The sequence below is a fragment of the Leptonotus elevatus genome, chromosome 20, assembly GCF_054856555.1.
Source record: "Leptonotus elevatus isolate MCC_2025b chromosome 20, RoL_Lele_1.0, whole genome shotgun sequence".
In the NCBI taxonomy this organism is placed as follows: Eukaryota; Metazoa; Chordata; class Actinopteri; order Syngnathiformes; family Syngnathidae; genus Leptonotus; species Leptonotus elevatus.
The window spans coordinates 16307964-16335063 of NC_141258.1; the positions used below are offsets into that span (position 1 = coordinate 16307964).

Sequence of the window (27100 nt, forward strand, 5' to 3'; positions counted from 1 at the left end):
TTCCAACATTTAAAGTCCCTACTCTCAGTCCTAGACTCTTGGTGTTCCTATTTTCTTTCTTTCTACGAACACACCTTCCTCCCCTCCTTCTTCGACCAACAGTAGCCCAGTTTCCCACCGACACCCTGTAGGTTAACAGCACAGATGGCGGTCGTTGTTAACCCAGGCCTCGACCAATCCGGTATGGAAGTCATATATTTGATTCGCATGGGTGATTTGGTCAAAGTTTTGCGTCAGATGCCCTCTCTGACACAACCTTCTGTATTTATCCGGGCTTGGGACCGGCACAAGAAGACACTGGCTTGTGCCCCCTTGCGACAGAGGGAATAATAAAGTCCTCTAAAACATTTTGCAAACCAAAAAATAACTGACTGTGGCTATTCAGCTGGACCTCAAGCAGCTTGGACTTTGTTCCTCACCCGCCTTCCTCCAAACCCTTAGACCTTGATTCATGAATGAAAGGCACATCAGAAAAGAGGCCTTGGACCACTGGCCAACAGTCCTTCTTCTCCTTAATCTCCTTGGCCCAGTTGAGACACTTTAGGCTCAGCTCAGGCTCATAAGTGGCTTGACCTGAGGAACCAGACTGTTGTGCTGTAACTCCTGCCTCATACCACCCTTTCTGTATCTCTGCCAGATTCTTGAATCTACTCTGTTTAATAATCCACTGAAGCCCATTGTCATCTGTTTTAGTGGTGCATCTTCTCTTGTCACATTTTGCCCTTCCACGAGATTTTCCATTGATATGCTTGGACACAGCAGTCTGTGAACATTCAGCCTCCTTGGCTATGAACTTTTGTGTCTTACCCTATCAATTATGTTTTTCTGGCCTGTTGTCAATGTAGCAGTCTTCCCCATATGGAACCGAACTGAGGCAATTGAACCAAACTAAATCAATTTAATTACACCTAGGAAAGCCTGTGTAGATGCTTTGAGTTTAGTAGATGACACTCAGCGTAAAAAAAAATAATGCCCTGTAAAATTTGGGCTGATTTCGTTTTTGTGGGTTTTATGAGCTGGAAGCCCAAATTGTATTAAAATAAACAAATGGAGACTTGAAATCACATAAATTGTGGGCCATGAATCTATAATCTATGGAAGTTTGACTTTTTGAACGAATTATGGAAATAAATGAACTTTTCCATGATATTCTATTTTTTTTTTTTAAAGGATCTGTACTACTACTTTATTCATTCCCTCACTTCTCAGACAAGTACCACATATGTCATCTCAACAGATGTCTCTCCTTGCCATGACTTTGAATTTCTTAAATGGATTGCTGCTACTATACTGTTTAGTGGACACTTGGAAGCGTTTGTCAATGCAAATGAGGCTAGACAACACACATTACTTACTGGTGTGCGTACGACAAGGGATAAATACAGATGTTTCTGAACCTGTTCTATGCACTCTTTCATAAATGAGGCATCAGATGTTCTTTCAAATACAGTGGTATAAGCCAGCGTTTCAACAACCTTTCTTTCACCTGAACATAATATAATAAATTATACAATAAAATTGTGTTATGTGGTAAAGATTACAGTACAGCATATATTATGCAGATTTATTAAACACATGAATTGGCCTTTTGAAAAGTAATTTCCAAACTTGTTTCTGTTAAAAACATATTTTTTTAAATTGTAATTACAATTTTGTGATGCCTGACCATTTTTGACACTCAAAACACACCTCACTGAAAATGACAGAGCATTATTAAATGTATTAAAAGTAAATTTGTTAGTTTTTTGGTTTCTTGTTTTGTTTTAGTTTGTCGTTTTTCTTTGTCTTTTTATGAATTAATATCTGATATATTGCTGATATTGATAAATTAATATTTAAATGATTATATTTATATCAGTTTAGATTGATATATATCCATTCATTTTCGTGACCGCTTATTCCTCACAAGAATCGCGGGGTGCTGGAGCCTGTCCCAGCTGCCTTCGGGCAGTAGGCGGGGTACACTCTGAACTGGTTGCCAGCCAATCGCATATATATATATATATATATATATATATATATATATATATATATATATATATATATATATATATATATATATATATATATATATATATATATATAAAATTGATTTAGTTCATAATGGAAAAGATATTGGGGTAGAATTAATAATTATTTTACTTCTTCCTACTCCTTTTCGACATGTTAATGATATATGTATTGTTTTTTTTATTTTCCCTTCATTCTTTATTCTTTTTTTGTATTATATTGATTTAGCTGTTTCTGTTTTTATGTTAGAAATATTTCAATCAACATAACAGAAACAGAATGGTTGAACACATCGTTACTGTGGGTACTGTACTGTGTGGTTAAGCTGTGTTTGTGTACACGTGCAGGATCTTAAGGGTAAAATCCTGGTGAAGGGGAAGAAAGAGAGCACTGCAGAGGCATGCGCATCAAGTTCGTCAGATCTCAGCTCATCGGATGAGGTCTACACATGTGATTGTTTTTGTTACGGTGAAGTAGTGGGAATGACCAGTTGTTTGTTTTGACTCCAGCCCGCTGTGCCCTCGGTGAGTCCAGAGCTGTCAAAATTGGTCGTGTACACCCGCAGTGTACACTTCAAAAGCTTTCAACACGCTGACAAAGCCCCGCCAAGTCATATGTCCTCATTTTCTGAAAGGGAAGCCCTCAGGCATGTTAAAGACTCAGGTATTGTATACACTGTTTATGTATTGAAAGCTACTTACAAATGTGACAACTAAGGAACAAGTTATATACCTTTACAGAGGATTTGTAACAGGTACTGTATCTTGCCATAGCATCTTTCCAAATACATTTACAATATACTGTAGCTATGTGGTATGTCTACCCTTTCAATAGTGAGCTTTTTACTAGGGATGTAACGATAGCGACAATATTGCAATATTGTGATATTAAAATTTCCACAATATCGTCGTCGTCATGTTATGGTATTAGAAGCTGCACATCTGTTAAAAAGGTGTGGTTGTTTTGTTTTTGTTTTTAAGAAAAAAAGAAAGGTGCGGTTGTATTCCATTTGCGCAGTTCTAGTACCCTCTGGTGGTTATTTTATTAGTGCAGTTTAATTTTAATTAGGAAAGTTTTGGCCACTGAGGTGGTTATCACTCACATAAATCAGTTATACCAGCACATTATTATTATAGCTCCCGTCAAAAACACATGAATTTGAACACAGCATTGTGATCTACATAGACCATGATACTGTATTTTTCACCACTGAGCCAATAGACCTTTTGAACATGACGTCACAGCCTTCATGGCACGTTGGACGGTAAAATAACCACGTCTATTCAAACCATTGAAACTCGTAAAGTATATTCAAACCATTGAAACTCGTTAAGTATATAGTCCTGTATCCAGTGTTTTAAGTGGGCCAGAACGCACCGGTACGGAGCTCCGGCACTTCTAAAAATTTCCCTTGAGCGTCCAAGTACTTCTCAACGTGCAAAGAACGCACTGTTAGCGTTCCGGTACGCTTGACAATGCATGTTTTCTGATCCCAAATAGCTGTTCTGGTGAGCGCTGCTAATCCACGGACTTACATATAGTATAGAAGTCCTCACATCACCATGCGTACACTTAATCCAGTTACCGTATAGATCTGTGCTTGACGAGAAAAGCGTGCATACGTCATTCAAGTCGGCCGCTGTAAACGTGATGCTAGCGGCTAGCCCAATGCTAGCAGACATGTGTGTGTAACCATAACTCTTGAGTTAAAAAAGTGAAATAAAAACGCTACCATGCTGTCCTGGCTCAAAGCTTCAAAAAAAACATGGAATCTTGGGTGGATTCACAGGCTGATACAGCACGGATGTAAACTAATAATAATAATAACAATAACCTGTGCTACTCATGCTGAAGCGAGAAGTGAAGCTGGCGGTGGCCATCCTGCGTTGCCACTTTTCACATTTTCTTCCACTCCAGCGAAAATACCACCGTGCGTGGCGTACGGTTGTACCAATGAGTATATAATAAGTGTGGGAGAAGCTCTAAATGCAGATTTCATTAGTAAGATTGTGAATAATTGTTTTCTCTCAGAAGTCATAGAGGGATTCTGTTTATAAATATATATATATATATATATATATCCATCCACCCATTTTCTTAACCGCTTGTCCTCACAAGGGTCGCGGGGGGCGCTGGAGCCTATCCCAGCTGGCTTCGGGCAGTAGGCGGGGTACACCCTGAACTGGTTGCCAGCCAATCGCAGGGCACACAGAGACAAGCAACCATCCACACTCACAATCACACCTATTGACAATGTGGAGTGTTCAATTAGCCTGCCATGCATGTCTTTGGAATGTGGGAGGAAACCGGAGTACTCGGAGAACATGCAAACTCCACCCAGGAAGGCCGAAGCCCGGACTCGATCTCACGTCCTCTGCACTGAGACGTGCTAACCAGTCAGCCACCGTTTATATATATGTGTGAATATATGTTTATATGTGTGTGTGTATATATATATATATCTCAACTAATGTATATATATATACATTAGTTGAGAAAATTAGTTGATTCATTTTTTTTTTTTTTGTATACTTATTCTAATTAACACACCAAGCTTGTTTATTAGGAAATTGATGACACCACAAAGTTAGATTCAATATTGACTTACTGTACCTTAATTTCTGTGGATATAAGAAGAGGCATACATTAATGCCTTCCTCCAATTTGTTGCTTGGCGTTTTGGATGAGGACTTACAAAAACGATGTACTGTACGTCTGAGATAGTTATTTTGGTAGAATAACAAAATAAATGTTCAAAACCAGAAAAGACAAAGCCATATTTCAGCAACATGTGAGATTATGTGCAGAGTCCATTGTCTCCAAGCTTGATGGCCATCTAAAAGATTGGTAGCTGCTCTGCTGATACTTATTTAATATGGTAATTATTTGTTTAAAATTTAGAAGAAGCACCTCAGTAAAAAGTAGGGATGTATATGGGGGGAGCTCATATTGGAAAAAAAGCATATTGTACTATGTACATAATAACAGCAGTGACAAAAAAATTCATTATCATGTGCTCCTATTGGCTCAGCGGTGCCAAATATCATGGTCCATGTAGTTCACAATGTTGTGTTCGGCTGAAGCGGACTAAGGCCCCACACGAAAGCCAGTTTTAATGTATCCTCACAAGTTTCTTACGGTTTATTTAGGTCGTTTGTCCACACGATGGCGCGGTTTTGGAGCTTGAAACCAATCACTTTTGAAACCGGGCTCCAGAGTGGAAAGATTTCAAAACGTAAACCGTACGCGTCCGTCTGGACACTATAGGCAGGATACTCCTCCAGTGATGATGTAATGGTCGCAGCTCGATGGCGACACATTAACAGTTTGATGACGTATGCAACAATGGACTATATGCTATGGAGGAGGCGTGACTTCCGGGTTTTCACCCATCAACTTTGTTTCCGTTTCCGATTGTTGACGTGTGGGCTGCATCCCAGTACTTGCACTTCCGCCTTTGTGCCCATCGGTTGCGCATTCCCGTTGACAGGTGCGAGACTGCGAGTGTGTAGTGTCTGTCTCAGTGTCCGAAGCATTTCACATAGCAGTAGAGCAGGAGCGCGGTTGGGGGGGCGCAGAGATGGGGGTGCGAGTGTTGAAACGCGGCCAGCAGTGGCCGGAAACAGCGCTGATCTGTAAGACTCGGAAGTCCGTGGCATCTACCCCATTCTCGTGTGAACTGTCAGTCTGTCAACAACAATGGCGGATAGCCGTGTTGTAGTCGTTTTGCGCTTGCCTCCTTAGCTTGCTTAAGCTTTTGCAGCTAAATATTTTGCTTCTTCTTGAATCACCCGCCATTTTCACTTCTCCTGTGTTTGTCTTCTTCATGTTGTTTCGATACATGCAAAGCAATGTTTGTTCTGTAGATTGCAATAAAGTTTAAAAAAAAGGTGTTCGTCTTCTTCGCTGATTCTTCTTCTTCTACGCTTTCCGTTAATTCCCCGTGGCTGCGCTACAGCGCCACACCAGACTTGGCATATACATTAAAGCCGTTAAACATCCTCAACGTCTTCTTTTGGACACACGCAAGTCTTGAAATGCTTCTGTGTGTATGAGATTTGTTTGAGGAACGAAGCCGGCTTTGCTTCCATCTGGACGGGGCCTAAAAGTAATGTGTTTTTGATGGAGCTGTTGAAAAATATGTGCTGGTGTAACTGATTTATGGGAGTGATAACTTATTAGCTGTATTATCCCCAATGGATATGAATTGCAGTGGAGAAAAAACATTTTGGTGAAATACTGAGTAGTGCACAGTCCAAGTGTCATGGTCCAAATCAAACGGGCCCATTTTAACGTTAAAAAGATCAATTTAGAATATAGTTATTAGTGGTTTATGTTTTTGTATTAAACCTCTGCTTGGCTTTAATAAGTGGTTAGTAATTGAGCTAATGTGATATGAACAATGTTTATTTAAAAATACCAAAAATGAAAGTATGGTTGTTTGTGGTTTACATATTTATTATTTTATGGTAGTGAAGTAAAAATCAGTTTTGTGTGGCATTTCTTCTGATCTGTGTATCTGACTTGACGGGCCTTTTTTTTCTTTTCTTTTTTTGTCGTTATCCTTCAGGGATGTATTTTGTGCGTCACAACAGCCACCATCTTAGCCGGGTCTACCCATCAGGGCAGAGACTGCAGTCTTCCAACTACAACCCTCAGGACATGTGGAATGGAGGCTGCCAACTTGGTAAGACCCCTTAAAGCAGTCATTTAAAACAAAGAACAAGCATACAGGATAATAAGCCTTAAAAATAAGTATATTTAAGTATACTCAAAATTAGGAGATTATACATCCAGTTTGCTTTTCTTGTACTTATTGGAAGTATACTGCACCAAGTAAATGTTAAGTGTACTTGTAAGTATACTAAAACATACTAAAGTTATATATACTGTATATATACACATATACTAAAAGTTTACATACTGTAGCACAGTGGGCCTAAGTCCGGTCCTCGAGAGGCCCTATCCAGCCTGTTTTCCATGTTTCCTTACTGCAGTGCAGCTGAATCTAATGATAAGCTAATCAGCAAGCTTTACGGAATCCTGATAGCAATCCTGATCATGAATCAGGTGTGTTAGTGGAGAGAAACAATGAACTTCTGAAGGGCAGAATATATACTATAAAGTATACTTGAAAGTATGCTTAAGTATACGTGTTAATATACTTAAATATACTTTTAAGTGTACTAAAATGTTCCAATTTAGTCCCAAGGAGTTTACTTAGTTTACTTTTAGTACAAGAATAAGTACACTCGAAAAATAAACTTAGGTATACTTAAGTATACTCTATATTATATATATATATATATATATATATATATATATATATATATATATATATATATATATATATATATATATATATATATATATATATATATATATATATATATATATATATACTTAAAGTATACTACTTTTTGGTAAGGGATAGCATCATTCTGAGATTCTGAGTTATTTTTTTTAAATATATTTTGGTTTCAGGCTGTACCACATGCACCCAAAGCTAAACCCAAGTCCCAAAGCTTTTTTCAAAAATGTGTTATGGATGAAATCAAACACTGTTGTCTTGTGTTTTTCCCAGTGGCTCTAAATTTCCAAACTCCTGGGGAACAGATGGATCTAAATAGAGGCAAGTTCTTGCAGAATGGTCAGTGTGGCTACATTCTGAAGCCCGCTTTCATGTGCCAGCCTTACTCCACCTTTAATCCAGAGAATGTTGGTGGAGGTCCTGGCCATGCACCTGTTCTTTTCACTGTTAGGGTAAGAAAACCGACACAGTAACTGTTAGTACGAATAAAAGCACATTTTTTGCAGTGCATAAAAACTACACAGTAAATTATTTTTGTGGGACCAAATAGACTCAGTTTTAGAGTAGGCTAATATGTACACTTGGAAGTGAGCAGAGATGGCAAATCCAGGTCCATAAAGTAAAAGCCCTGCCACAGTTTGGCTTTAGCCCCTGATGCTAGCTAGCTAGTTCCCTAGCAGGTAAACGAGCATCACGGGAGCTAACTAGGAAGCTAGCTAGCCAGCACCTGGGGCTAAAGCCAAACTGTGGCAGGGTTTTTATTTTGTGGATCTGGATTTGCCTCCTCTGGAAGAGAGTAAAATAAAGAATTGAAAATAAATAAATAAATAAAAGTCACTCAAGGGTTGAAGAACAACCCTTAAAGAACAAACTCACGAACTTCCGTTTGGGAGACTGCCACACTACCACACAAGCTACGCCTCTCCTACTGCTACTTTGCGAATCTCCAAATATATATATATATATATATATATATATATATATATATATATATGTTCCCTCTAGAGTTAGGAAGATCCCAGCTGACACGAGCGATATATTAAGAAATAGCAGGAGCAGCGTGGCTCAGGGAGTCTCTTAAGCTGAAGGTCGTGAGTTTGTTCCGCAACCCGTGGGTGGCTCTTTTTTTTCCCAATTCTTTATTTTACACTCTTCCAAGTGTAAATATTACTCTAAAACTGAGTCTATTTGGTCCCACTCTAAATAGTCAATTTTACTCTACAGAATTTAGTGTAGTCAAAATCATCAAAGTGTGGTTGATGTTGCACTCTATTACCATTGCAAAGATGTTGGATTGGCAGAAGGGGTCAAACAATCACTACCCTTTTCCATACATTAATTCATTTATTAACTCATTCACTCCCAGCCATTTTCACTGAAGCAACCCCCTTCGCTCCCAGCTGTTTTACTGGATTTTGACTGATTTTCAAGTCCCACAGAATATTGTGTTCTATTGCTATAAAAACGTGTAACCTAACAAAAGAAAGATTAGACTCTGTTCTTTTATCAGGAAAAAAAAGGTACATTTGTATCTGTTTCCGTTTTGCAGCAATTAACGTTAGTTTTGTCAAATTCACAAACCTGTTGAGCAGTCCATTGGCGAGAGGCCACACTCAGTAGGAGGCTGAAAAAAGCCAGACGTGTCCAACTTTAAACGTTGGAAAGCGCTAAGCATAACAGTGTGCACCAATTCCACTCCAGCTGAAAAACGTTCAGAAGGAGGAGAAGACGGGGCAGTGGAGTCCATCCCCGAACATGCCTCAGAATCCCGGTTGGATACGGCATCCTCTGCGACGTCATCCGCTTGGGAGGGCAATTGGAGTGTTGCATTCGGCATGCCCATCAATGCATAGGGCGTCGCCACTGCAGAGGCCTGAGAAACAGAAGGGTTTTGATTACCCTGTATTGCCATCACACTCGCCTGCAAACGGCTCAACTGCAAGGCAATCTGAGAGTCCGCCCGACTCTTCTTGCTCCGATGGTCAGAGGCAGCAGAAGAAGCAGACCTGCGTTTTGCCCGCAAGATCACAGGCCACCAGCGACGACAACGAAGAACAGCAGTAAACACCGCCGCGAGTGACAGCGAGAAGGTTCAAAGAGACTCGGTTCTGGCTATGATCCCTTTATACATGAGGAACACGTCAGCCGGAACCCTGGAAATGTCCTTTTATGAATTCTTTCTCGAGTGACGCATGTGCGTGGGGGATTTCCGTGCCGTTTCAGCACCACCACCTGGCGGTCGGGAGGGATGAAATACAACTTGTGTTTATCCGTCAACTTTCCGTCCCAGAGAATTCATAATCACTTGGATGACAATGACATTATACACTATGCATGTGCAAGCTGAACAGGTTGGAGGATGTTACCGTTGCCTTATTATGAAGTGTAAAGGAGTGCTTCTTTCAACACTGGTTGAATTTCCCCCTCACTTACACTAATGAGTACATGCGATCATACAAAGGCTTTACAAGTTTGTACAATCCGGAATTATTTCCCCTGTATGTGTGGTCAAAATGCCATAGAATGCTGCCTATACATCAGAAGACTTTTGAGAAGATTTGGAAAATACTCTTGTAAAACTACCATCTCACACTAGCTCACATCTAAAGACTAGTCAAGAGTTTTTAGTCTTTAGCCTAGTCTCAGACTGAGATTTTACAAAGACTGTGAATTTTGTGGGGTCACTAATCAAAAGACTACAACTAGATTCTTCAGGTATTTATTTTACCCACAGTGCAAATTTCCCCATCATGCTCTTGGTAGTGTTAGAGTAGACAATATTAAGTATTGTACTCTTTGCGTGTTCAATTAATTGAATGGTGAGATCCTGGTGAAGAAGTCCCTTTGCAAAGGTATCAAAAGCTTTTGATGACAACAATTGAACTCTCAAGTAGTTTGTTCAGATTGTGTCCTCGGCTCTCCGTCACATCATCATTTATTCAAAAGTGGGTGAATAGAAAAGTCTCCACCCATCAGCCCACAGTACATTTGTTTACAACTCAGTAAATACCAGAAAAATCCCTCTCTACTCCCTCTCCGAGTTCCCATAGGTATAAATCAGATTAGAGAAAAACAATCATACATCAGCCTGTCTCTTCCGACAGAGACAGGTACCAGACAACATACACTCCCTTCCAAATAGCAGATGGAAGGAACCCGTTGCCCTTCTCCTCTCATAAATCAGAGACAGATAAGAATGCAATTCTATTCATTGAGCCATACTGAGTTAACATAATTATACCTACATCTACACAGCTATAACTAAATACAAAATGGTTAAAATATAAAGTAAAACAGTAAAAATGTTAACAAAGTTAACAGTAGAAACCTATAGGAGGATCCTTTGTTGACATTTTTTAGCGCATGCGCGGGTGGCTGCAGAAAACATGGCGGACTGAGGTTTACGGAGAAGCTTAATGTATTTATTGGCGACAAAACTGAAACTTTTGAAGGCCAATATGAGACGTGGGATGATAACAAAATTTGGTCCAACTCACCTGTTTCCTGGCCACACATCTACTTTGGGGACATTTACTCTTATTTAATACAAAATCCTGTGCAAAGCTGGGTAATTATTCTTCATTGAAGTGTTCTTTGTGGTGCCAAAGGGAAGGAGGGTCTATCGCATTATCGCATTACAGTTAAGTTTGTGGAAGTACGTCACTCCAAAATCATCCCCCCAACACACTCAACAATCATTAGTTCCATGGTGGAATTATGTCAACAAGCAGCACACCTTATTCTTTATTTATTTTGGAAATGCAGTGACTTTAGTACAGTGACACTTGTCTTGTGATGTGAGAATTTCAATGGCATCTGGTCTCTAGTTAACAACTAAATATCACAGCTTACACAATTCTTTTCAAATACAGTCTTGGACGAACATGCAGTCATGTTACGTACTAGCGGTGTTAGAATTTTTTTTATTCAGCAATATATTGCAATATTACAGCGCGCAATTCTCAAATAGATTCGATATGCGGCCGAATCGATTTGTAAACATAATTTTTTTATGGGAATATTCAACAAAACGTCTTACTTAGGTTTAGGATTCACACATTAAGCACGGAAGAATGTTATATTAATGGAATATTAAGCCTTAATATTTTATTTCAGTGCTGTTCAAACATGAAACAGACTGCAACCTGTTAAATGCAGTGGCTCAGTTATAAGCCTGAATTTTCAGATAAATACATTTTCATACAAATTTTACAGTATACATGTACAAGTTTACTGATTAGTATTTTCTAAATTTGAGTAAAAAAAAAAAAAAATTGCAATAATCAATTTATAGATTCGAATTGGGATTAATCGGTATCGAATGGAATCGTGACCTATGAATCGTGATACAAATTGAATCGCCAGGTACTAGGCAATTCACACCCCTATTACGTACGGTTAGCACACTAGCATTGTAGCACCTTTAATGCAGCTGTCAGGATAGGACTTAACAACTATAGCTACTGCGTACACAAGTGAGGTCGGCAGGTATCAAAACACAGATGCAGAATGCAATATTTATTCGGATAAGATAAACAATATGTGGACACTCAAGTGAAAAACTAGGCACAATTCTGATTCTCGTTGCCTTTTGATCCTCCGTTCGTAACGCTGGATGGCTTTTCCTCTAGCCTTTTCATTTACTGATCCAGGATAGCCCATTTCAGGACGAGGAACAAGTCAGGGTGGTGGTCGATCGCGCTTTGGAACACCTGAATAAGACCGCAAAACAATATGACTTTTTTATAATGCACACACTCGATTTATTATTTTGTTAAATCCATCCATCCATCCGTTTTCTTAACCGCTTGTCCTCACAAGGGTCGCAGGGGTTGCTGGAGCCTATCCCAGCTGGCTTCGGGCAGTAGGGTGTACTGGAGCCTATCCCAGCTGGCTTCGGGCAGTAGGCGGGGTACACCCTGAACTGGTTGCCAGCCAATTGCAGGGCTTAAATCCTTTCCAAATAACAAATCCATAGTCACAAGTACTTACCGGCAAAGTGAGCCTCACAAACCCGTCCGCATCAGTCGGAATCCAGGCTTTGATTGTCAAGTTATACCCTCCTGGCTCGCAGCCATTTCTTTAATTTTTTGCGGCCCCTTTCGGTGGGAATGCGAAAAAATATATTTTTTATCAGGCCCCTGACGAGCCGTACAATTGATGGCACAACATGAATGAATCATCTGCTTCTCTTTATCCTCCTCCAAATGTGCAAAACCATTGAACGCCATGTAAAACACGTTGTTTCTTGCCACAGTTTCCCGTGATGCAACGCGCAAAACATTAAAAATACGTCACACAGGACCCTCCTATAAACAGAGAAGCAGAAGAGGGTTGCTACAGCTGCCTATATTGTATGCAGTATTTAGTGCAGAAAAAAATAAAAAGAAGAGTGAATTCAGCAGCAGAAAAAAAAAACTAAAGAAGAGTGAATTCAGCAGAATACGAGCGTGGCTCAAGTTATAAAATATGTATACATATAAAATACAATAGCCTGTAGGCAAAACCTTTTGACACACATCTTATTCAATGTGTTTGCTTTATTTTCATGGCTATTTACATTGTAGATCCTTATTGAAGACATGTGGAGTTAAGTACTTGACAAAAAAATTTGAAATAACTGAAAACACATTTTAGATTCTATTTTTTTCAAAATAGCCACCCTTTGCTTTGATTACTGCTCACTCTTGGCAGTCTCACCTCTGGAAACTCCTGCATTGCTGTTGGAGAACCATTTTATGACTACCCTTTTAGCTTATCAAGGGAATGCCAAGAGTGTGCAAAAAAATCATCAGAGCAAAGAGTAACTATTTTGAAGAAACTAGAATATAAAGCGCGTTTTCAATTACCGGTATTTCACCTTTTTTTAAGTACATAACTCCACGTGTTCATTCATAGTTTTGATGCCTTCAGTGAGAATCTACAATGTAAATAGTCATGAAAATAAAGAAAATGCATTGCATGTGAGGTTGTCCAAACCTTTGGCCTGTACTGTATACATAACTATTATATTGTATAAAAACATTTTATCAGCATTTAAATAAAACGTTGTGGATGTTCCAGCAGAGAATTGATCCCACACCACTATGCATGATCAGCATGGGAGCGCTGTGCTTAAACCACTGAGCTAAACAGCAGTTGATTCTCGAAGTAAAAAGCAACAGATATCACTGTTAAACATTCAGTAATGGCACCATTTAAAGTGGTGAATATTTACTCAAAAGTGATAGAATAAATAAGTTGGGCTATTGTTAACACAGCTCTACCACCTGATCCTCTTTCGGAATGGTCCATTTTTGCGTAGGTGTCCATTTCCGCAGCGCGGCACATTTTTGCCGGTGTTCATTCATGGCACTCTGCACTCTCGTATTCATTTTCAAAGTATCTAATCTATTGGACTTAAGATAATATCAAACGCGTTTGATATTGTCGTAAAGCCAAGACTAGGAAAAGACTGACCTAAAACAGCAAAGTTTACCATCTCACACTAAACGACCGAGATGACGGTAAAACTTACTTACTTAATCAATTATCCTTAAAACATCCCTTTAGCAGAAGAGGAGGTAGTTTAGCAATCATATGACATTAAAAAACAATTTGATACATTTAAAAGATTTTTAGTGGAATAAGCATAGCATATGTGAGGCTTAACATAAAATGTTGTTCATTAAAAAGTGTCGCAATGTATCGGCAGACGAATATGTGTTCTTTGAAGCCATCTCGTGATGAAGTTCTTTGTTGAATGAAAAAAGTGACGCAATAGTTTTTCTCTTCTTTAAGAATCTGGGGTAGACTACCCAAATTCTTCGATTTGTCACCGGGATTATTCTGCCCGAAAATGTGACTCTTCGTGGAATGATTGCCCAAGAAAAGGCACTTGACTTGATCCGTTGAATGATGTCAAAACGATGTCGAATGATGTCGAAACGGCCGCTCCAGAACCGAACACTGGGTCAGCTGACGTGGCTCCCAGGTCGGAGGTGATAAGATTGATGATCCTTGTAGACCAGTTGTGGAATTTCGTCTCTCCTTTCAACCTGAGAGCGGAATATGTTTTTAGTCTTCTCATAAACACACATAAATTTTATTTGGAGGAAAAACCCTGATAATTTTTGTTAGTTGGGATTAGTAAATGTTATTTGGTTAAGATCCGTAGGTCCTGTGCTGTTGGAACAGGAAAATATCTATTTTTGTGACATTAAAATAGAGCCCAGCCTTTGATTGAGTTGAATGACATTCGCTCATTCATTAATATAAGACAGAGCTTGTAAATATTTATTTTTCAAATAGGTTTTGTTCAATAATAGGTAATTTTTTCATATATTCTCTTCCCAGAATCCCATGACCGGCCGAATCATGGCATGCTGGAAAAAACTCACATATATTCATATTATCTATACTCTTTTGCAAACACTGGGCTCCAAACATTACATTTTTCAAATGTGATTCTGAGATAAAAGATATAATATAATATAATTACCTTCATTCGGCGAATATGCATTATTGTCCTCTTTCCCGCTGCAAGCTTACCTTTCTTCCGCTCTTGTTTTGTTCCCTGTAGATTTCTTCAAACTCAAACTGTGAATTATCCCATTCAAACTCATCCTGTCAATTGGAGTGTAGGCCGATACCCCACAACCTTTTTAATTTTGTTTTTAAGTTTGTTTTTAATTTTCTAAACCACAACCTTTTCATTTTGTATTTAATTTTCTAATTCGTCTACATTGGTTAATTTCTTAAACATAAACTCCCTCATTTTGACAAAGATCCACTGATTTTTTCAAACACGTCAAGATAAAGGGAGGATAAAATAGAGACCTCATAACTCAAAAGACGTCGTAAATAACACAACCCTCTAAATCAGGCTATGAGATAAACGAAAAAAACTACAAAACACAATAAAAATGAGCACAAGCAGATACAATTTAAGACACTAATATATGATGACCTTGGGGCCATAAAAATAGAGGTAACCATATTAATCTAATTCTCCTAGAGTTAAGCAAACTAAAAATTATTTAAACTGCTAATCAACCTCATCTCTTTTACAGATTAGTGGGGCTGAGGATAAAATTACACAAAATTTACAAATATCTACCATTTCCTTGATTTAATGAAACTAAAAATTATCTTCAAACTGCTAATCTTTTACATATTAGCGGGGCTCATAAAAAACACAGCACACAAAATATTTCTGGGATTCATAAATCACAGTGCTGTGAAAAAAAAAATTAAACATCAAACTCTTAGTTAGCCTTTTACTTGTTACTACTCATTTTATTCTATAATTTATTTTATACTGTAGCTGCAGCTGGACGAAGTCCAAAAAAGTTCCTCACGGGGAAAATAAAAGTATATCGTATCATATCATATTAATAAAATTCCCATTGTACCAATTCAGAAACTGATTCTCCCAAAAATATAGGCAAAAATTTAGTAGGCTATAGATTGAAATAAATTTTCTCAATCCCTCATTTCAAATTTACATATGTCGTTTTCAATTTCCTGAAATATCTTGCTATAGATCACAGTTCCCCACTCAACACATTAAAAATGCCTTGCATACACCGTGCAGCATTTTACTGATTGGGAGTCGCATCCCAGTCAGACCACCAGCTTTCAAAAGTCAATGTTCAGGGCGGGGCTGTGTCAGACAAAGTTCGATGAGAGGAGACATCTGTAATGAGGCTTGTACACAGTCACTGGGCATTGTGGAAGGTGAACATCATGTTTTTTTTAGGCACAGGAGGAGAAGACTGTTGCTCTGGGCTTTTGACCTTTGATCTCTGCCACATCCATTCAGACGCTGTCTGCAATGTGGATCCGATGACACATTTTCTTTCTGAGAGCTCACCTGACCAAAAAATGCACACTCGTTGATACAATGCATTAAAAATGCCAGATTGAGGATATGGGATCATAGCAAGACAGTTCACTTCCTGCTTTCTCAAAAATGTTTTGTAAAAAAACACAGCCTCTTTTTTTTTTTTTCAATACCCCTTCCAAATAGCTACTAGCAATACTTGCAAATACAACGTATCAGCAGCTGGGGCGCATCCCGTTCGCAGTTTGTAATCAGTGAAGGCCATCAAACCCTCATCTGCCTTGGAACTCAAACATCAGTTTCTGAAATGACACACTCAGAGAAAAAACAAATATTAAAAATCATTATCATTATGTCAATTTCAAAAACATTTATAACTTCTTATTCAACTATCTTACTTCTAGCCACAGCTGTACAGATGTAGGCACAATTATGTCAACTCAACACAGCTCAAACAAAATGCCATTATTTTATCATTATTCTTTATTCATTTGTCCCGAAAAGGGAAAGTTAACAAATTAACCATCTTCATCAATCATTAAAGTGTAAAGACTATTGGCTCAGTCACTAAAAAAAAATAAAAAAATAAAAAAATAAAACACTAATTTAATATTCTTCTACAAAAACTCAACAATATCTTTCAAATACTATTACTTATTTTATATTGTTTATCATTCCTCTCTTACCATTTTGACAAAGAAAAAGTCCCATTACGAGGACACATTATGCTCTAACGCACAGCCCCCTCCTTTTCTTCTAACCTAGAAACGGGGGGGGGGGGGAATAAACAAACGCCACTATCACAACAGTCTCATCTCACACAAAACAACACCAAACTTAGTTAAAAATATTGAAGAAAAACAAACAAAATCCCCATATGCAAATTTCTCACTCACAAACCCCCACCTTTTAGAAGCTAGGTCACACACTCAAATGCATACGCACACACTCTTTAGTCATTATAAAATAATAAACGGTTTTATTCTATCAATTCGTTGTCTACAAATCTTATGGCATTTAAACCGCAGTTTTGTACGGTGATTTCAATAAACGGGTTAACTTTGAACAAACCACCCGTAAACTGCTCCACAAATGCTGGAGTCATTTTAGCATCAAATTCAGCCACTACATCATTACCAACAAAAAAAATACAAAAGTCTGACGTACCATTTTGTCCAGCGAAAGCTTTTCATACAATCGATCCATAGTTTGTTTGTTCAATTTATATCGACGTTTTTATTTTTCCACACGGCTGCGACTCACAAGTCCCGACTCTGAACCAGAAGCGCATTCAGGACAAACCATTCTGTATCCGGGTCGAAATCGCCTCCATTTTGTCTGTAGGCTATTTTTTACTTTCGGTTTCAATACAGTGACGTCTCACTTTTAATATAATAGTTCAATAGGTTAACACATATGGCCACACAACAGACACACATAAGAATCACGTGACCTCTCGTTTATACACAGCGGTTATTATCCAATCCCGCTGAGCTAAACTGTTCTCCATATATTGCAAAATTTTTGCAAGGCGCTCATTTTCAAACTAACTTGTCACGCGCTAACGAATTCAACCGTAGAACAAAAGGAATTCATACGGTAATCCTGACCCCAAAACTACAATCGTAGGAACGCCAAAAATAAAATAAAATTTCACTTAATCTCTCGATTGCAAATACAGTGACACAAAATCCAATCATCGCTGTAATCAACCTGGACCCCTCAATACTGTTCAATTTCAAACAGGCGCTTTTTTCCAAAAAACATATTACGTGAACGAGGATTTTCTCACCAAGAGCCATGAACAATTATGATAGTAGTCCTCCCATCGGCCAAAACTGTTTAAAAAACAGAGCGCATACCATAATCATCGCGATCCCTAGTAAAAAGAAAGACTTTTTACGTCATCCGGCAAACCCTTTTATTCAATATATATTATGGTCTAAGGATTCTTCATAGCGTTGACGAAAAACAAAACAAATTAACAAATTAAATACACTACTTCTTCCCGTATAAAAAAAGCTTCATCTCTACAGGCTGCATTTACGTCACTTAAAAATGCACCACCCCACGACGTGTTTAGTTCAATATCGTCGGAATTATCCCAACTCTCTAACGACATCAAACTATAACTTGTTCACACAGATCTCATTTAAAATTTAGACAATTTGGAAGACGAAAAACCAGTTGCAGCGGACCCAAACAGACAGAACCTCCCTACGTGGATAAAAGTCTCCACTTACCGTACTTTATTTATTTAGGCCTAGAAGTTCCGCCCGTCCGTGAACGCCGCATCTAGCTCCACGTCAAAATACCACCATCCATTAGAATACAGCGGAGGTCACCATTCGTTATAATTCAGCGTCGGGGACACCATTTGTTAGAGTAGACAATATTAAGTATTGTACTCTTTGCGTGTTCAATTAACTGAATGGTGAGATCCTGGTGAAGAAGTCCCTTTGCAAAGGTAAATAATTATCAGAAGCTTCTGATGACAAAAGGCTGACGACACTGAAGCCGTGTTCCATCAGGTTGTGTCTGCGGCTCTCCGTCACATCCTCATTTATTCAAAAGTGGGTGAATAGAAAAGTCTCCACCCATCAGCCCACAGTACATTTGTTTACAACTCAGTAAAAACAAGAGAATTCCTCTCTCCTCCCTTCTGCAAGTTCCCATAGCTATAAATCAGATTAGAGAAAAACAATCATACATCAGCCTGTCTCTTCCGACAGAGACAGGTACCAGACACATACACTCCCTTATTTTCTCAGGAGTGTGAGACAGATACAATAGACAATCCCATTCATTGAGCTCCACAGCTATAACTAAATCCAAAACGGCTAAAATATAAATTGAAACTGAAAAACAATGTTAATAACTTAACAGTATGTTAGCAACTTAGCATCTGCTGATTCATCCGTCACTGCTGTCGCTTGTGCCATAAAAAGTATTGTTTATGCTGCTACTGTAGGTCAGCTATTAAATTCAACTGTGTAATAATACCTATTAAACCGTAGCAGCACAAACGATTGAAACAGAGCATTTCCCCAACATTTTGCATATGGAGGCTAGCTTCACCCAGGTTAGCATCTGTTGGTTCAGCCATTGTGTGCAAAGTGCCCAATCATGTATTTCACCATCATTTAATTATAAAATCATGCTTCATCTACACGACTGATTTAAAAAATGTACTCACCTGATATGAAGTTAGCGCTACACAAGCAATATCCACCACGATGACAATCCCAATTCCTCCGTTTTGTTCTTGGCCGTTTGGATCATAGCAGCCTATCTTGGTAACCTGTAGAATGCTTGCCCCTTCTTTAGCATCTTCTTGTTGTGGGACCTGGTACACAACAGTTGTCTATCATTGTAAAAGTGTGGTGTTTGCCATTTACTCAAAGTACCGGACGCGTATTCTATCCTGCTAAAATGGTGTTGTTAATGTAAGGTATTATATATTTGGTTTAATAGACCATCCAAGGTTTTTTGTTCAGTTAATCTTCTTGTTAATGCATGTTTACTTGTTTATTTAGTTTGTGGGAACGAGATTGGGAATATTAGTTGTTTTATTTCCTATGGTTTGATTTGGGTAATTGAGTGCATTATGCCTTACCAATTTATGCTTTGTATTACCTTGATTTCATTGCACAACTGTAATAGAGTTTCTTTTTGGTTTTGAAAAAACGATTAAAGCAAAATTCCAGCCACAATCCGATTCCTGTGCTGCCTCTCTCCGCACCACAACACAACTAAAACACAGCGCAGATTTCGCCAGTGTGCAGGGGCCGGTGCAGCACTCCTTGGTTACATTAATGTTTGTCGCAGTGCATTGTGGGATGTGTGATGTCAACTCAACACTCTATTCCAGGTTATTTCAGCACAGCAGCTACCTAAGCAAGAGAAGAACAAGTCTACAGCCATTGTGGATCCCCAGGTTTGGGTTGAGATACATGGTGTTCAGATAGATAACAACAAGAAGAAAACCCATCACATCCAAAATAATGGTATGTACACTGTAACTAACTTGAAGAAATTGGGAAATCTGTTTATATGCTAACATAAACAGAATTAATGACTTTCTATTTACAGTAATACCTAGGTCCCAGATGTCTTAACTCATGGGTAGCACTGGGTATCATTGGATCTTTGGCCAATGTCTTATCAATGTCCCCCTCCACAACACCAGTTGGCAATTATACTGTGAATAGAGGGATATCAACATCCAGTCCTACACAACAGATGTTCTGAGATTCACCTTTGGGTTTTTCAGTAAGTTGTGGGTTGCTGGTGGTACCAAGTAGAGCACTTGAACAGCCAACTTGACAGCTGTGTACCTCTATACCATCAACTTACCCAAATGGTAGGATTTTTGTGTCCTAATGACACTAGTAGCTCAGATGTCAAGGGCTTCATGGTTTGAGGTGAAGGGCTAGACAACAAGTTCAAAGGGTTTCCTATGATGGAAAATAGTAATGGAATAATATAGGCCTTCTACTGGAGCCAAGCCTGAGAAAAGACTGGCGGCCCGCCAGGATTATAAAGCTATGGGGGAAACCATTGAATAGTAAGTCCAGTGTAAAATGTACTGCGGGTGGTGTGTACAGTGTACAAAGGGTTAATATGCATGTAAATTGTCAATCATATTAGTTTTCACATGGAATTAAGTGTTTTATATTTATATCATTCTTGTTTTAATCTGCATTTAATTATGCAGATCTGCTTTTACTGTCAGGAACATTAATAGCCAGTTAAAACAACAGTTGACCTACTTTTGACTAGACAGCTGTCTATCATTAAAGTGTGGTGTTTGCCGTTTACTCAAAGTGGCGGACGCGTTTTTTATACTGCCAAAATGGCTGCGCTAACGCCCATTATGGGATGCGTGGCGTCAACGTCCGGATCACTATAGAACAGTTACGTTCGGTCAGGGCAGGCAAGGTAGGCACTGCCTGCCCCAGGCTGAAATGAAAGTTGAAACCGTTTATTTTAATTATTTCTTTCATTTCAGAAAGCCTACAGTTAAAAGTGACATTTGGTGATTTTCATACCTCAATTAAAAATGACTCATTACTTCGTCTGGCCTGCAGGCAAAAATGCTACAAAAATTATCCTCCTGAAGACACACCGCTACTGTGCTTTTCCCAGCCCTGTCCGCGTGGCGATCTGTGTTGGCGCATGCGTAGTCAGTTACTCAGTAGAAAAATTCTTTACGCAAATAGGCAGATCGCGACGCAGCTTTTTTACGTCGCTGTATTATTCCTATGTAAACGTACATTTGCACAGTGCATTTGTGAATTCAAAATACAGCGCACAGCACAGCGGTAAGATGACGCCACTCTTGAAAATACAAAACTATTTTCACGCCTTTCTTTTGAGGAAAAACATCAGCTTTTGAAGGATGGGAGACCAACGCCATAGCTACCGGATCTTCAGCAAAGTAAAGAATGGTGCAAAAGGAAAGATTAGCTTTGTAGAAGTTCTTCGATTAACTGTCTGTTTCACTTTACATGGTGTTAGTCATTGCTATTGCTAACTTGATTTTGTGAGGAATGATGCTGTTTTACAGGGAGATATCCACCTTATTACATTATTTCCGGGCGTCCGGGCAGGTTTGAAATTGTCAGTTTTTCGTTGTGCGGCAAATGGGAGGCGGAGTGCACTGCAACGTTTACCGTGGCTGGCAGACCGCACTGGCTGTGACGGTGGCCCAGAACTTCAGCTAAATGGCAAATGTTGAGATGCCGCACCGGAGACGATAAGTACGAACCCCGCTCGAAGTAAAAAATAAAAAAAAGATTGCGAAGCAAAATATGTAAGACTTCAAAAGAGAATTTTTTTTTGTTTTTCTCGCCCATACAGAGGAGGTATGTGTTAAAATAGTTTGAATGTATGGCATCTTGTATCTGAGTATCAAGTATCTTGAGGTCGGGCTGAGTGTCTTCTTTTTTTGGAAATTAAAATATGGTCACCCTAAGATACATTGTACACTCGCCTGCCGACACACTCATTTGTAATTGGTGTGTGCGTCTCAATTTGCCACTGCCTGCCTACCCAAACCTAGGGCTCACTGCACGTCACTGCTATAGAATAAAATCGGGCAAATTCTAGAGTTGTCACTAAGGAGGGTTTGTTATTGACAAGGAATTACCCCTTAATATGCAGCACTTTGTATGCAGCTGTGGTTGCTTTTATATATGGTCTTTCAATTTATGTATCTACTTTGCTTTTAAATGTCTGTAAATCTCCATCCATCCATCCATCCATTGGGTCACGGACGCAGATGCTTTAGCAGGGAAGCCCAGACTTCCCTCTCCCCAGCCACTTCAACCAGCTTCTCCGGCGGAATCCCAAGGTGTTCCCAAGTTAGCCGAGAGACATCATCTCTCCAGTGGGTCCTGGGTCGTCCCCGGGACCTCCCGCCGTTGGGACATGCCCGGAACACCTCTCCAGGGAGAGTTCTGGAAGGCATCCGAACCAGATGCCTGAGCCACATCAACTGGCTCCTCTCAACGAGGAGGAGCAGCGGCTCTACTTTGAGCCTCTTGGATGACTGAGCTTCTCACCCTATATCTAAGGTCGAGCCCGGACACCCTTTTTTGTCCGCTTCTATCCGGGATCTTGTTCTTTGGGGCACGACCCATAGCTTGTGACCATAGGTAAGGGTAGGAACGTAGATCGACCAGTAAATCGCCTTTTGGCTCAGCTCCTTCTTCACTACAACGGACAAATACAAAGTCTGCATCACTGCAGACGCTGCACCGATCTGCCTGTCAATCTCCCGCTCCATCCTGCCCTCACTCGTGAACAAGACCCCAAGATACTTGAATTCCTACACTTGGGGCAAGATCTCATCCCTGACCCAGCTGGCTCCACCCTTTGCCGACTGAGGACCATGGTCTCGGATTTGGAGGTGCTGATCTTCATCTCAACCGCTTTAAACTCTGACACTGGTTGTACATGGACTGAACAGCCTGCATCAGGGGGCTTGGTATCCCGTACTCCCAAAGCACCCCCCAGAGCACTCCTCGAGGGACACGGTCAAACGCCTTCTCCAAGTCCACAAAACACATGTAGACTGGTTGGGCAAACTCCCATGCACCCTTGAGGACCCTGCCAAGGGTGTCTTAGCTTATTAAAATTACTAATGGAGCGTGCGTTGACAACATTTAAATACATTTGCAAACAACAATTTTACAAAAAAATGTTGTTTGTAAATGCATTTAAATGTTGTCAAGGCACGCTCCATTAGTAATTTTAATAAGCTAATTTTGTTATCTTTCCTTTGCAAATATTTCAGATGTTCTGTTGTAAATGCGTTTACACTCTAAAAACGAATTGGTCAAATTGACCAAAAAAAAAGGTTACATTTGACCAATCTAGCTGGTAGTTATGTGTCCCAACAGATCATTTAGTTAAAACAACCACAAATTGGTCAAATTGACCAATAAAAAGGTTACTTGACCAATCTAGCTAGTAGTTATGTGTCCCAACCAGGGTGGAGGTATTTTTTTTTTAAATGTAATCCATTACAGTTACAAGTTACCTGCTGAAAAATGTAGTTAGTAACGTAATCCAAGTACCATAATATTAAAGTAATATAACTGGATTACTTTTGGATTACTCCAATATTGAGTATGCTCATGAAGACAAAATAAAAATAAATATCACCACAATATATATTCTATACAATGTGCCCCTGCCATTTGCGGGTGATAGAGACCCAGACAGCCGACAAATAACAAAAATCCTAGTGTAATTAAAAAGCATGTAGGCTATTGATTGATTGATTGAAGGCCATATGCTGTTTTCGAACTGTCACTGAAAGCAACCACACCTCATAGATAGATAGATAGATAGTCATCCAATGAGGATGACGATGTGTGACAACTGCAAAATGAACTTTTATCCCAGTCACAAGTTTAGCCGTGTATATGTTGTGTATGATGTTTAAATAGTGAATTGGTGGGAGGAAGATTTGTTTGGAAGGTGTAACTTACATTATGGTTGTAGGCTAGCGGGCTAGCTAGCAAGGAGCTACAGCGCGTAGCATGCCGCTGGACTCTCAGCTCAAACTTTCGCTCAGAGTAAGTTCCAGTGAATACCGGTCGCCATTTCCTACTCCCGTCCGTGAAGCTTTTTCAAACTGCCCGCGTGTGGAGGACATGACTAGTCAGTTCGTTCATTCCCACCTCCCCGACATGTAGCAACGGTCCCACTCGCGCAGTATGCGCTCTCTCTCACTCTGTCCTTCTCTCTCTCTCTCTCTCTCTCTCTCTCGCTCTCTCTCTCTCTCTCACACACACTCTCTCATAATAGAAATTGTAATCCCTCGAAGTAATCCCCATTTTTAATAAATGTACCTGTAATCTGATTACATGTTTTTTCCTGTAACTGTAATGGAATAGTTACATTATTTTTGCAATCTGATTGTAATCTGATTACATGTTTTTTCCTGTAACTGTAATGGAATAGTTAAAAAAATAATTGAAATCTGATTATGTAACGGCAGTACATGTATTCTGTTACTCCCCAAGCCTGGTCCCAACAGATCCTTTGGTTAAAACAACCACTCTAGAATCTTAGGTGTTTTCAACCAATTTATATTGGTGATTGGGCCAACCGATACAAATTACCAATATATTGGTTAATCTGTGTTAGAGGCTGACATTTATGATTTGATATGACAATTTTATTCATGACCCGCGGGATTCCTGAAAAAAAGTACCACTGACACCCACCTTAATTCGTTCTCTGCATTTGATCCATCCTCTAAGGGAGCAAAGAGCAGGAGCAGGGGCTGCGCTTGGGAATCATTTGGTGATCTAACCCCCCAATTCCAACCCATAATGCTGAGTCTCAAGCAGGGAGGCAAATGGGTCTCATTTTTATAGTTTTTGGTATGACCCAGCCAGGGATTGAACCCACAACCTCCCAGTCTCAGGGCAGACACTCTACCACTATTTCACTGAGCTATCTAGACTAGTGTTGTTCCGATACCGATACTGGTATCGGCAGAGGCCTCGATACTGCATTAAAACAGTAGTATCGGTATTGGTGAGTACTAACAAGTAACATGCCGATACCATTAATTCTGACGCTAATATAGGATTTTGGGTGCAGCATCTTGTGTCTTGCTCATGCACGACATTCACTGATTTGTGACATGTTCACTGCATGCCGAGCTAACATCCTATTGGCCCTTGAATGCTCTGAACAAATGGCAGGACAGCTTTTTCATGTTGAGAAAAAAAACACTTTGGTATTGGTAAGGTATCGGCATTAGCCGATACTGCAAAGCTGGGTATCGGAATCGGTATCGGGGGCCAAAAAACGGTATCGGAACAACGCTTATCTAGACACACATTTCCTTTTTTAAACACTATATTATTCATATAATATATTGTAGTCACTTATAATAATGAATACATTTAGAATACAATAAATTGATACAATATATACATTTCCAAGGGATCTATCTAGACTTACTTTCTAATGTAACCAAATTCATTGGTTGTTTGGCTAACCAATAAAATACAAAAATAAAAATAATAATAAAAAAACAATCTATTGGTTAATCAAGGCAATAGGAGCTTAACCTACTAGATTGGTATTTTTATTTTTTTTAACCAATCCATTTTTAGAGTGTAGGTGCTTTGCTTTCGGCAAGTGTAGCACATTGACTTGCAGTGTGTATGAAATGTACCAGAGGTGGGAGTAAGCCATTGTTTTGCAAGTCACAAGTAAGTCTTAAATCTTTGCCCTCAAGTCCTGAGTCAAGTCCCAAGTCAAGACTAACAAGTCCCGAGTCAAGTCCTGAGTCCAGACGGACAAATCTCAAGCAATTCACAAACTCAAACTTTGAGTTTCAAGTCCTTTTTCGAGTCATTTTAACAACATAGTAGATTATATTATTTCAGGTGACCATCAAAGTAGAAGTCAGGGATTGAACCCAGAATGGGTCAACAGATTACCGTGGCTGGCAATCAGTTCTTGGTGTACCCTGCCTACTGCGTGAAGTTAGCTGGGATAGGCTCCAGCACCCCTGCGACCCTTGATGAATGCCTTTATAGTGCTCTATAAATAAAGTTGAGTTGAGCGTGTGCTCGGTGATGGCTGAAGGCATGGACCTCAGCTGCCCAATCCTCAACTGCAGAAGATGGCTCAAGGCATGTAGAAAGTCACCTCTCCGGTGAGGAAGGAGCCTGAACCAATGAATTGGGCTCCAAAACCAGTCCTAATGACTTAGGTTGGGCATTGTTTGAATTTGGGCAATTATGGGTTTTTTTTAATTCAATTCCGCTTCCAAACAAATCTCAATTCCAATTATTTAAAAATAATAATAATAATAATAAAAAAAAGGTTTGCATGGTTTAAGTAAGGGCGCCAACCAATTTTGGGGGGATGAAATAATTTGAACTTCTGTTTTTTAAATTTCATGAATAGTTTACTACTACTTTTTACTTATGAACTTTAACATAATTTCTCAAAGGGTTATTTTTAACCAGTTTACAGTATTGGGGGTGAGTTCTAACTGTTGTTTGCCTTTAAATGGGTGACTGTCCCCTACCAGAAGCAGATTTCAAATGTGTAAAGTCACTGTGTGTAAATGGATATGAGTACATATTTATTTCTCCTATCCTTGTTTCAGGTTTTAACCCACAGTGGAACTGCACCTTTAATTTTACCATTCATTCTCCTGCCCTGGCTCTTGTTCGCTTTGTGGTCGAAGATCATGACTATACTTCAAGCAATGACTTCCTTGGGCAGTACACCCTGCCTTTTACAAGTCTCCGCACAGGTACACTACTATGTGTGAAAGAGCAGTGGTCAACAATAATGGGTATCCACTCCAGTCAGTTAGTTAGTAGCACCTTGGCTTTAACACTAGTGGGGTTTCCATCCACCCATTTTTATTTGAATTTTCAAGAAATGCGAAAATAAAACTGAATGGA

The 27100-nt window shown here is 39.3% G+C and overlaps 1 protein-coding gene and 1 long non-coding RNA gene across 2 annotated transcripts in view; one reads left to right on the forward strand and one right to left on the reverse strand.

The window, feature by feature from the left end:
- Nucleotides 1-27100, forward strand: part of plcd3b (phospholipase C, delta 3b) — a 73332-nt gene that overhangs the window by 43820 nt on the left and 2412 nt on the right. Inside the window, exons 10-15 of the mRNA XM_086065038.1 lie at nt 2358-2450; nt 2520-2673; nt 6581-6697; nt 7595-7773; nt 20017-20152; nt 26797-26946. Coding sequence (XP_085921164.1) covers nt 2358-2450; nt 2520-2673; nt 6581-6697; nt 7595-7773; nt 20017-20152; nt 26797-26946 — 829 coding nt within the window. The remainder of the gene's footprint in view (nt 1-2357; nt 2451-2519; nt 2674-6580; nt 6698-7594; nt 7774-20016; nt 20153-26796; nt 26947-27100) is intronic.
- Nucleotides 7451-10958, reverse strand: LOC147157246 (uncharacterized). The gene is made up of 3 exons (XR_015091820.1): nt 10819-10958; nt 8903-9194; nt 7451-7765 (listed from the first exon to the last, which is right to left on the reverse strand). It is a non-coding gene; the product is annotated as an uncharacterized LOC147157246 (long non-coding RNA).